This window comes from Perissodus microlepis, chromosome 1 (genome assembly GCF_051167445.1).
Source record: "Perissodus microlepis isolate ML-2025 ecotype Zambia chromosome 1, ASM5116744v1, whole genome shotgun sequence".
Classification (NCBI taxonomy): domain Eukaryota; kingdom Metazoa; phylum Chordata; class Actinopteri; order Cichliformes; family Cichlidae; genus Perissodus; species Perissodus microlepis.
In genome coordinates, this window is record NC_140461.1 from 34,038,446 (window position 1) to 34,051,638 (window position 13,193).

The 13,193-nt window shown below is 38.7% G+C and overlaps 1 protein-coding gene across 1 annotated transcript in view; it reads right to left on the minus strand.

Annotated features, from left to right (window-relative positions):
* Window positions 1-7,913: 7,913 nt before the first annotated feature.
* The window catches only part of otog (otogelin), a 59,000-nt gene continuing 53,720 nt past the window's right edge, over window positions 7,914-13,193 (minus strand). The window contains exons 50-52 of the mRNA XM_084924161.1: window positions 12,728-12,773; window positions 10,830-10,909; window positions 7,914-10,441 (exon numbers count right to left, since the gene is read on the minus strand). Coding sequence (XP_084780287.1) covers window positions 10,241-10,441; window positions 10,830-10,909; window positions 12,728-12,773 — 327 coding nt within the window. The 3' untranslated portion in view covers window positions 7,914-10,240. The remainder of the gene's footprint in view (window positions 10,442-10,829; window positions 10,910-12,727; window positions 12,774-13,193) is intronic.

A 13,193-nucleotide genomic window follows, 5' to 3' on the forward strand; every position in this document is an offset into this window, starting at 1 on the left:
TACTTTGTCCAGTCTTACGCCATCAGCTATACACTTCTTCTAACACTGGATGTGTGGGAGGCATGCTGATGTGAACATGTAACATTACATGAAATATAATTAACTAACTACACCACCACTACTAACTCCACGGTGTTAAGTATTTTGATGCAGAAGAGCCTGGTATCAAAATGTAGACCTTCTTTATTGGCATTAAAAACATCATGCTGAACAAAAATGTGGATTTTGGCTTTAGATTGTGATGCTTGAGTGGAAATTGAGGTTTTATCTTTGTTATGAAGATTTCAAAATGTTGGGGGGGAAATGTGATGTTCTTTTTTTCATGTAACATTTACAAACAGATTTCCTCCATTAAACATTATAATTTGTAACTGTTGTAATGCTCTCTCAAGTTTTTTTCAATAATTTGATCATTTGCATTTTGTTAAATTTGGACAAATTCAACCAGAATATTAACCTTAAAGAGTCTTACATCCTAAATCATAAACACAATTTTTGTTAAATTTCTTTCGCTAAACTGTATTTAAAAAAAAAAATGTGGAGCATAACTAAATGTATTGTTAGCCTTTTGCTATCTGGCTCACAACTTACTTCAAAGTCTGAAGTAAGTTTAAAAATGGGAAACTAGCAAATTTAAGAAATGTATGTGTAAAAATGTGTTTGCCTTAATTGTTTATTTTCTGTAAAATAATTAATAATTAACCAGTTAATATTTAATCGATTAAGTAAGTGTTATTTCATCAGTACTATCTGATGAGCTTCCATGGAATAATTGAGCCATTTCCTAGCAGGCTGTTTTTCCATGTTTTTCCATCTTCAATCTGGATTTTCCATGCTCTTTATGTTCATCTGCTGGCTGTTATACTGGATGTCTCACCTTCATACGTACCCTTGTTATCACACTGGGAGCTCATGCCCCATCAGTTTTTACTATATAATATAAGTTGTGTTCAGTGACATACTGCTGCTGGAGTTGATTTCCAGTTTTTTAATTTATTTTGTGTTACAAAATGTGATGACTATATGCATACTTATAAAACTACAAAACAAAACTAGGAAAACTAAACTATATTTTCTTTATTCGTGTAAAGTGTGACATCGTCAGCAGTGCATGTAGTTGCTTAGTCTAGTAGCCATGAAAATAAAAAAAAGAAAAGAAAAGAAAAACACTGCTTAAATCAGCACACCATCCTAACAGTTTTGTTTGTTGTGGCTGTTGTTTTTTCTTCCAAATGAAAAACAAACAAATGGTAAATCTACACTTGTCGTCAGCATTGCCATCAAAGCTCAAACAAGGAAACCATGAGACCTCAATCTGATGGGACAAGTTGGGACACGCACAACGGCCTGCCAAACCCGGATGTGGATTCCAGATGGAGCCCGAGGGAAACCCACAGATACACATAGCAGTTTTACAACTCCTGTTAACAGCAAAATGATTGTCGTCTGGCTTCTGAGAGGTTTCCCTCCTTCTCTCTTTCTTTTCAGTGGAGGGGAGACGCAACAGCTTCAGATCCCTGAAGGTCACGTAGACCTTCAAAGAAAGCAGTTGTCACCAAACAGCCTCTGAAATCATCCGTACATCAGCATAGTTAGGGGAAATTGAGTCATGTCAAGCTGTCAAGCATATGGCAGGCAAAGCTGAAGAGCTATCACACTTTCACTTTATGCACTTGCACAAACACACTTTAACACACTTTTTGCCAATAAAGCAAAATGTGACAAATGGCTAAGTGAACATAGTGAATAAAAGACTTGCTTTTACCAGATTATAGTATAAATGGGAGTGTGGATGGTTTTCTGTCTATCTGTGTTAGTCCTGTGACAGACCTGTCCTGGGTGTACCCTGCTTCTTGCCCTGTGACAGCTGATAAAGGCATCAGGACCTGTGTGAACCAAGCAGCAGAAAATGGACGGGCAGACATCACATTGCACCCTTTTCCTGTTCTCTGATGCAAACAGAGAGTTGGACAATACTGGATGGAAATATACATTACTTTGCACAAAACTCAAATTTGTGCTACATTTGTACAGAATCTCGACTTTATGACAGCCGGCTTTTTATCCTGCTCTAACCTTCATTTTTTTATTTGGTCTTATTTCTGTTTAACTGACTGGAGTGAGGCATTTACAATCGGAAATGCTCATTTCTATGGTCCCAGAACCTTCAGCAGTCAAAGGAGATATCAATGCAAGTTCTGGTTATCATTTCTGTAAGTTGCAAAAATAAATCAAAAAGAGAGCATCAACATTTAACAGACTAGGACATATTTGGAAAAGAAAACAAAATTCTTTCATAATTAAATTCAGCTCAATTCAATTTTCTTTATGTCACATCAATTTACAACAACAGTCGCCTTTAGATTGTAAAGTAAAGACCCTACAACAATACAGAGAAACCCCACCAGTCTGACAATCCCCTATGAGCAAGCACTTGGCAACAGTGGAAAGGAAAAACTCCCTTTTCTCCTGTTTGGGGTGAGGGGAGAAAGACAGAGACAAGACAAAAGACACACTGTGAGAGAAAGGATGGATTACTAATGATTAAATGTGACAGTTGTGTATAAACACACAGAGAGTGAAAAGGGTGAAAAGAAATGCTCAGTGCATCATAGGAAGTCTCCAGCAGGCTCGGAGGCTTCCCATGATGCATGAACAAGGAAAGATTCAGGGTTACCTGATCCAGCCCTAACTATAAGCTTCATCAAAAAGGAAAGTTTTAAACCTAATCTTAAAGTAGAAAGGGTGTGTGTCTGAATCCAGACTGGGAGCTGGTTCCATAATAGAGATTTCTGATAACTGAAGATCTCTCTCTGCCTTCCATTCTACTAAGCCTGCAGAGAGTAGGTGTTAGGATAATAAGGTTTTGTTAGGTCTTTAAGATATGATGGGGCCGGATTATTTAAGATGTTGTATGTGAGAAATAGCCTTTCAAATTCAACTCTACAGGGAGCCAATGTTGGGAAGATAATATGGGAGAAATATGCTCTCTGTTTCTAGTCCCTGTCCCTCTCACTGCAGCATTCTGGATCAACTAAAGGCTTTTCGTGAATTTTTTAGAGTGATCTCAAAATATTGGTTTACAATAGACCAGCCTAGACATAATCAATGCATGAACTAGTTTGGATGCTCACATGATTCTTTCCATGATTAAATTTTGACAAAATATATCTGTTCAGAAGTCTTCGTAGTGATTCATAGCTCTGATAATGATTGTCCAATGTGCTTGAGGCACATTGGATAATCATTTTCAGTCTTGAAGAAGCCATAGAAGTCTCTTTTGTTTGCACCTGTGGAAAACTGAGCAAACAGTGAGTGCAGCTCTCCTAAAGGAAGCTGCTGAGTGCTACACTGATGTGACGGAGGAGCGGAGGTGGAGTTTGACAGGTGCATGGCTTCACTCTCGGGACAAGCTGAGTGAAGGTACTACTGTGACTACGAATGACTATTTCCTGTTGAGTGCTGTGGTGGCTGACCTCTGAGACTGGTGTGACTAAATGCTCTAATAGGCGGTGAGTAACCCACCGCAGAGAAGCACGGCAGATTAGTTAAACATGCTCATTCTATGTCTTAAGGATGTCTTCACCTGAAGGCATCCTTAAGACAGCCTCATGGTGGTGTTAGGAGAATCCTAGAAATACGTTTAGCAGGATACAAAGTCAGTTTAAAATCATAACCAATAATGTCATGAGCAAATTTCTATTGCACTATTGCAAAACAGTTACACTCAGGGGACGGACTTGTCTGTGTGCCCTTGTGAGCACATCACTACATAAAATAGAGTCTGGTGTGTCACAGTCTTGTAAAATCAGTTCTCAGAAATGTTCTACTTGCTCATAAATACCATATCAGTGCGTTATTCTTCGTGTAAACATAGGCCCTCCCACAGGCACCGTAAATACTGTAGATGTTGTGTCATAATTGCTATAAGTATTCTGAGTGGGGTGCATACAGTAATTGACCATTGCAGGGACAGTGAGTGACACTGGCTGCAAGTTAACGTGCAGCAGCAGCTGCTGCATCTCATCTGATCTCCAGCTCCACTTACTCACGTTCAACTTCTCACTGCTCACTGAATCTGTGAGGAAAAGGAATGATGTTTTTAAACATTTAACGCACAAGAAAGTTTTTAAACAAGTTTTTTAAGCACATAATTTTTCCAGAAAGTCTGCGTGGTATTCCCCTGCGTTGTGAAACACACTGAGTTATTTTTCACCACTATTAAGAGGAAATGAGAGAAATGTGCATGTTTAACCAGTTGTTAGGAAGATTTTAGCTAGTTGAGGCTGACTTTTAATACCAAGACAACTCAGGTTGTCTGTGCAGGTATTTCATCTTTGGTAATAAATAGTAAAGTTATAGTTAAACTTTAGTTAATTGTTGTTTTACCGAACTATGTCACTGTTCAGGAGCAATGAAACAATAATGAATTGTGCTTACTAACAGGTTCATAGTTGGTAAATAAATCCATTAATATTATTTAGATAATTAACATGTTGCAAAATGTGGTCAGGTTTCCTAATTACTGCTTAGTTTTACTTTCACTATCACTAGCTGGTTAGGAAAGGACTGTGGTTTGGGTTAAGGCGCTAACACTGCATAGTGAGTGATGAGGGTTGCACTGTTGCTGCAACACGTGCATTACTAACACTAAAGGACATTTTGTGTAGATCTATGGAAGGCCAGTAGCTTTAACTACACAGCAATATTTAATGCTATGGAAATGATAAAGTTTAAAGTTTAAATGATCAGCAATTAAACATTTGTGACAATATCATAGTAACATTTAGTAATCATTTACAAATACATAACAGGCCCTGTGGTGGATATAATGTTATGTGCGCAGGTGTCAACAGTGTAGTGTTATTGTCACTTATAAGCTGATATAAAACACAAGGCACCAACAGATTGGTAAAATAGTGATATCTTACTGAAAAGAAGAAATCATTCACACAAACTGTAACTCTTCCACTCGTCATGTGCTTTAGTCACGAGAACACATCAGCTCTTCTTCTTCTGTCTTTGTTTATCTCAGAGGTTAAAGGTCAAAGCGGTTCAACCTGCTCTCTCTATCTGTTGTTCCCGTTGTGACAAAGCCATCCAGCCACTTCCTGAAGAGGGGACAAATGTCCAGCCCCCCACTCCCCCTCTGGGCCCAGACATCGCTGATATCTGGCCTCGTGATCAGCAGCTCTGTCGTGGGGATGTTTGAGGTAAGCAACCCCTGGGCTGGATGTAAACTAGAGCAAAGCTGCTCTCCGTGCAAAGGCGCAGGATTAAAAGAAGCACTAAATATTCATAGCGCTGATGTATTTTATGAGCTTTTGGCCTCAACCAGTAAGGAATGAATGGGCTAACCAACATGTCAAAGTCAAAATCTGTTCTTTTATTTACAGTTTAAAAGAAAAGAAATAAATAAAAGAAAATCAACACCCTTTCATTATACACAATCAGCCAGCTATAAGTTTGTTTCATGTTATGTGCAATATGCCCCTCCTGATATTATTTGGTGAATAAATAATGTTACCAAGAACTTAACTCAGCTCTGTCAGAGCTGAAGCTTCATGTGTCACAATCTTTGGAGCATGGATACAGAACACTTGCATCACATTCCAAGGAATTCTCAGTGAGATCGCTTTAGTCACTGTATACGATAAAGCGCATCAGATTACTATAATCCACAGTACGTGCTCGTGTTCAGGATTCAGCTTGTGCACTGGAAAACAGCACAACAGAGAGACATGAGGAAGGTCCAGCAGAGCGTTAGTGAAAACATAAGAACATAATGAGGGAGTAGCCTAAAACAATTTAGAAGAAAATTCAGGAATTTTAAAAAGTTTTTCAATGTGTTCCGATTCCAAGTCTTACATGGGGTTTTTACATGTTTTTGAAAGTATCAGCACTTGTTACACATAAGTATTTCATCTGAAGTGAATACAGCTTACATTTTAGTTAGTAAATTTTTAAAAGATTATATATACCCTTCTGTCTGATCAGCTGAATATCCCAAATTAATCAGTAGAATATAGAAAAATCTCAGCAATAATCAAAGCAAGCGAAATGGATCAGAAACTGCAGTTAATATGATATAATACTCAAATGCAAACTGTACATGTACTACACCATGCCTGATGTTATTCTCACTAACCTGTTTTTGCTGCTGTTAGTGATGGACACTTCCAATTTTTGGTCCACACAAAGTTATGAATACACACCCACATACACACACTTGGAGAGAGAGATCACATTTCTATCAATGGGGACTCACTGTAACCTAAAACCAAGTCTCCACCCAAAAATGTTTTACATTACAGGGACTTTCTATTAGTGCACATGAAACAATAGGCAAATCACGAGATCACCGTACTTTAAGTAAAATAAGTATACACAGCCGCAGACACACACTAATGCTATGTGTGTTTCTGCAGCTGCTTTGAGCTTGTCAAGCTGACAGTCACTGTACGCCTGATCGCACAATGCATTTTTCACTGACTGGGGCTCTGCTGAGCACCTTGGTGCAGAGCTGGGAACAATATGATGAGCACTCATAGGTATCTCTGTGGCCATGTGGATGACACGTAATCTACTGTGTTAGTGTTTACTATTTTCTGTATGCTCTTCATACATAATTACTATTTTTAAAAATAGTTCAAGCTTTTTGTAGCTGAGAAAACTCAACATTTAAAGGCAGTAAATAACAGTAAATTATGAATTTGGCAATTTAACAATTTAGAGTAAACTATTAATAAACTTTTTGTTTTAGTTCATTTACTTCAAGCTTTCTTGTGCTAACAGACGTTTAAGTTAAAGTAATGCACATATAAGCTAAGCGCTGCATCCACAGGAAACTCTTCGCAAACAAACAGTGATTCTCTTTTTTTGGGGATACGACTCACTTAATACTGTTAACCTTAGAGGATTTAAAGTTTAAAGGAAACACAACTGCACAATAAAAAAAATAAAGATATTGTTGAGAAAGTGATAGCAGCCCCTCAGATCTTCTATGTATTTATGCCCCTACTGTGCACAACATAATGTAGTATGCTCTACATCATCACTAAATCAGCATTTGCTATAATTTATTTGTTATAAGCTGAAGGCCAGACAAGTACTTTTCTTTAACATCTCTACAGATGAACTGTTGGCTGGTGTGTTGCTGAGAATAAAAGAAAAAACAGAATGGGACTTCATCCAGAAATCTGGCAATAGCAAGCTGAACACTACCTCTGAAACCAAGTTAAGTTCAGATACTTTCCAGAAAGCACACTCAGTCAGCACTATTTAGTGCTGCAGATACCAGCTCGGCACTGCTTATCAGTTACATGTTTGGTGATGTCAGTGACTATTTTCAGCTGCCATCCAGCCAGCTGGACGTCGGCAGTCGTCAGCAGCTGCGTCACTGCAGGTCTCGTCAGATGATCACTATGTGCCCTTCTCAGATCCTTACGCGAGAAGTGTGGCTCACTAAAATCAGGTCAGTTATGACTGTGGACCAATTCATTTGGTGATGTCTCTTTATCCTGGGGCGATCGTGGCTCAAGAGTTGGCAGTTCGTCTTCTAACCGGGAGGTTGCCGGTTCAAGCCCCGGACAGTCTCGGTCGTTGTGGCTACAATGTAGCTTGCCATCACCAGTGTGTGGATGACTGAATGTGTAAAGCGCTTTGGGTTCCTTAGGGACTAGTAAAGCGCTATACAAATACAGGCCATTTACCATATCCTCTGTTATCCCAGATCATATTTTGTCTCATTCACAGGTCACTATCACTCTTAATAGAGCCACCCTGGACCTGATGAGGCTACATTTGTTGGCCTTTGGCCACTACAGGGCAGGACAAGAATAAAATCAGCTCTTCTGCACGGCATCTGGTTAGAAAATAATCAGAGCAATGTTTCTTTTCAAAGGACACCTTTAATGAAAATGCAAATGTACATTTGTATGATACAAATCCTCTTTAACTTGAACATCCAGGTGACTCTGTGGGAAACACGTTAAAAATTTAGTCCACAAAACACATCTCCTAACATTTTCACCGCTTTCACTATGTAATTGGAGTAAAATCAAATGAAAGTCTGGGATTCAGTTGAGTAGGCTTGTTCTTCAAATGGGCCGAAAGCATCTCTTATTGTTCTTGTCCATTTCACTGGAACAGCTGTGACCTATCAAACTCCAATAAATAAATAAAGTGCTCCACATACAGCTGGATTTAGATCGGTTAATACACCTCACTAATGTTGATTGAATATATTTCACTTCACTGAATATACAGTTTATTGTTATCTTTCTATAAGTCAAATATCTAAACAGTTCATATTGCAAATTATTATGAAGCTAGTAATTTTAATTATTTACAAAAAAGAAGGCACAGCATGAGAAATTATGGGTAAAATATGAATCTGATAATGGTGACGGATTGCACTGAGCTGAGGACATGTTCTTATTTCCCGATTATACACATTCCCACTTCTTTAAACGCCACTACTTCCAGTCATCACAAGCACGCTAAGACAGGACAAGCTCAGAAAAGACCTTTCCCCTCACTGAACACGTTCTTCTCTCTAGACTGGTGGGGAGGTGGCAGTACAGACACAAAAGCAGAAAGTTTCACCCTGCACAGCATAATTTTAAAGGTACCAGCTTCTCATTACATTAGCACATTTGTGTATCTGTGAAATAACCACTTACGTTAAAAGGACGTAAGTGATTTTGGTTTTAAGAACTGACTCCTGGGCAGGCCTGGGAAGAACTGCCAGTACTGCTGCATTAAACAATGCTGTAAATAGAAAAAAGAGCCTTTCTGATGTGCTTCTACTACAAGTGATGGCCAAGTTTGAATGCCATAGAAAATACAATTCAATATTTAAAATATTAAAAACTGTAATGCAAACCAGTCAAGTTAGCAACTGCATCAGGCTTGTTACTCTTCTTTATTCACCATGTAATAAGTCACACAATTATCAGCATCCTCAAATAATTAATACAGGAAACTATTTGTCTTGGTGAGGAAATGTGGGCTCTTACTTTCAGTAGTGATCTATTGCACAACTTTTAGACACGTTGGGGGGGAAAGTCTAGAAATAATTAGGAAATCATCACGATAGTGTAAGGGAAAAATCCTTTGGCAAATGAGAGAAACATTATTTAAAGGAGTCACAAGGCAAATATTTACTCATTTTAGTTTCTCAGTGGATCATTTGCTTAGATTTCTTGTTAGGTTTTTGAATTGCTGGACAAACAAAAGTGATGAAAATACCTCGAGCTCTAAGGTTGTGACGTGTTTTTTTTTTTTATAATATTCTCATATTGCATAGACTGAGTATCTAATTAATGATGGAAATCCTCACATTTAAAACTTTTGCCCTAGAAATACTTGACTTGGGCACTGATAAACAGCAGAAAATGAATGGATGAATGAATCGATGGAATGGGTTTTTACATTTCTAAATGCCTTGGTCCACAAATGCCTTGGTCTGAAATTACACACAAAAGCATAATTTTAACTAAAGCTACTACCAACCACAGGCTAGGAAAAAGGTTATATCCTTTACAAACTTCAATAAGTTAAAATCAGTGCTTTTAGAGACCTGCCATTGATTGACTTTTTAATAGGGAGTATTTATTGGCCAGAAGAGCTCAATTCACTGCAACAAAAGAAAGAAGCAAATCAAGAAAACATCTTTGTCAGTCTGACAACACATGCAATGGAAACAACACAACAGCAACAAACCTATTTTTGTTTAGAAAAAGGCTGTCCTCCTTTACTTAAACTGAAAGCAGATTAGAAAGGGATTTTTAACAGACAGTTTAAACAAGATGAATGATTATAGTAATATGAGTCAGTGCTCATAACATTTCTTTTAGTTCAACTTGATAATTTAATGAATAGTAACAAGAAAAAAATGTTTTGAGATTGAAGGTGCTTCCTTCCTTCCAGCTCGTGTGCTTTGCAGCTACCGGCTAAGGAAGGAGACCTGCTTGTCTGTCCTGCAGTTACCACCTCCCTGCCAGCAGAGGCATCAAAACGACTTCTGTGATCATTTACTACCAACATAGCCACTTATACAATCTCCATAAATCATGCTGAACCTGCTAATCATAGCTCAGTATCCATCTTGCCCAACATCCTAAAATAACACAGCTGACATTTATTCTTCTGTATCTTGTGAGTTTAAATCATGTAGCTCTGAACACACAGTGTATGTGTGTTTGTATTTGCATGTGAGTGTGGGGATGCACTATGTTTAGGACCACTGGCATGAGCAGTCAGTGGGCTCCTGGATAGTGTAGCTGACCCAGGTTGAGTTGCTGCTGCAGTAAAGCTGCACAGAGCGCCGCTGCAGCCCAGTCTCTCTGCAGCACTTGCAGAAGCGAGCGTACGTATTGATGTTATAGTTGTAGATGCTGGCAGAAGGACACTTTCCATCGCACGACACGATGTTCACCTGAAAATGGAAGGGCAGATGTCTTTCATGTAGAAGGAGCAGACAGAAGGCCATCAAATAAATGCACAAATAAACTTTGGGAGGGAGAGGCAGCCATGTTAAGCTTAAACATGAGCAATATCAAAAACTATAAACACCAAATACTGAAAATTGAAATAACTCCTGTTGATGGCTTCAAAAAATTTGGTGTTAACTGTTCAGATGGTGCACATCAAATAATCTCCTGGAGAAATCATGACCACCACAGCTTCCAGAATACTTTGAGCTAGCCAATGGCATTGCTGCACTTGCATGAACAAAAACTCTACACACACTGCAAGAAATGCAAGGTTAAAATAGGATGCTAATAACAAGCTGCAACCACAGAAAGTCAGACATGAGTGTTTACCGGTCTGTTGCTGCGGCAGTCATTCTTCCTGATGGTCATCCTCACTGTCACCTTCTGACATGACTTTCCGTCTTCTTTGCCTGTTCACACAACAAGCCAGGAGGAATTCATTGGAATGAAGGTAAAAAAATACTCATGAGATAATAAGGATGTGAACAAACACCAGGAATAGGGAGGATGAGGACAGAGGAAGGAAGGAGATCAAGAGCCCTGAGAAGCTCAGAAGCTGTTGATCATGCAGAAGTAGTTTAGCCATACATAACCTGAAAGGAATAAAACCGAGGATGTGTGTATAAGAACTTTGCAGCTAAAAGCATTAATGAGAAAACTTTCCACTCAGGGAGAAATGATCAATGAGACTCAGCATAAACATTCAAAACTGCTGGAAGGATAAAATCTGTCATGCATTTATTCTCAACATAAATTAGCTTCGACTAGAAACAAAATAAACTTATGTTTAAACAAATACAACAAAGACAGAAACACGAACAAAACATGAAATCTGCCATCAACACACATAGCATTAAATTAAGATGTTATGAGTGCCATTTAGTTTTCTCAGAATGAATCTCAGGACACTTTCTCTACCGCTTTGACTGTCGCCTGTGTTATTAAGCTGTTGTGTCATTGATCTGGACTAAATGTGTGTTAGTTTGTTTGAAGCTACTCTCTGTAAACTTACATAGATAACTCAATTGAACTCATTTTATTGTTTATTTTAAGATTTTATTGTAAAACCAAATATTTTGTACCCCTAATCCTGCCACCCTAAAATGAATTACTGCTTTTTTGTTTGCACAGATGATACTACTAAAAGGATGAAATGCCACACACAGAAGATTCTGTTTCCCACACAGCTCCCTTTGGAGGGCTGCAGCTATAGTGCAGCAGCATGCAAATCTTCAGCAGTTCAATGAAAAAAAGACCCGCAGCACTCCCAGCATCATCCCACTTCACTATCTAGTGACACATGCAGATATCTAAGCCCGACTACTGGGCCACTACCAACAGTACATTGTTGGCAATCAACAATGCACTGCCCAAACAGTGCTAAATGGGGAAAAAGTTTATTTGTTGTGTACATGTACACATGGGATCAAGGGGGAAAAAAAGGTGGGGGGGGGGGGGGGGGGTTCTGTCCTCTCAAGTGTGATGTCATTTTTCATGTAAACCAATTAGACTAGACAATTAGACAGCATATTTCTAAAGCCAAGTGAGGTAGAAAGCAAAGAGGAAGCTACATCAATGATGTTTTTTTCCACATGGACTTGGAGTGAGACAACAGATGAGAGGACTTTTCTGCAGAGGGGAGTAGGTGTCAGTCAGACTTTGGGGTTTCCTGTGTGTGTTCTGTTTTTTTTCTTAGAGGGAGTACATTGTTGAATATCAACAATGGCACTGGTAAGCCTTGTTGTTTGGTACCTCTTTCACAGTTTGTGTTAACTGTGGGAGTCAGGGGGCTAACAGGGAAAGGGAAGAGAGGGAATCCAGTACCTGGTGGGATTGGTACACGATGGTAAGCTGCAGCACATAAACCATAAACCCACTTGTATGTCTTCAGTTGCTTTTCAGTGACAAGAGCTTTAATCATTTGGCATTTTAGAGCAAGTCTGTCATTATTTGCACTGATGACACAGAGTTCACTGAAAAGCATACTGACAGTTTTCTAATGTAAATAAACAGAAGACAAATGTAACGGAAAACAGCAGCTGGGATCCAGACGTGAGCCAATTCAGACAATGTGACTGAGGATTTTAGACTGAAACGAGCAAACTGAAGGGCAAACATGTCGGAAACATGTTGAGCGGCAGATGAAGGCGCTCTTCAGTGTCAGCTGCAGGCTACAGCTCTACGCTAACTACACAACTGCTGCTGTGATGCTCTCATTAGATACTCACACGTCTTGCAGCATCCATCCATGTAACTTACAACAGTTCCACCGATCTGAGTGCAGACGAGAGTCACAACGTTAACACAAACACAGAAAAATGTATTTTTCCTCCACAGTTTGGCCAGAACAGATTCTGAACTTTGATATTCTTCAGCTAAACTTTTGTGTAACTACTGAACATGCCATGGATTTGTTAATCAAACTTTTTAAGTGAGCTACCATTATTCTATAGAAATATGTCATCTTGCAGTCTTGCAGTAGTTATAATTACTGTGAGCCTGCTTAAACTTAAATTTAATATGGATCAGCCTGGCTGTCTGGTTTGAGAATCACCTTTTTACATCATTATCACACAGCAAAATGTTTTTGATGAAAAAAAAAAAGATCTCTACAGAACATGTGTGTATTAAAACTGCAAGATTTCCCTTCCAAAGTATATGTTGACAAATTATAATCAGTCAGTATCTTTTATC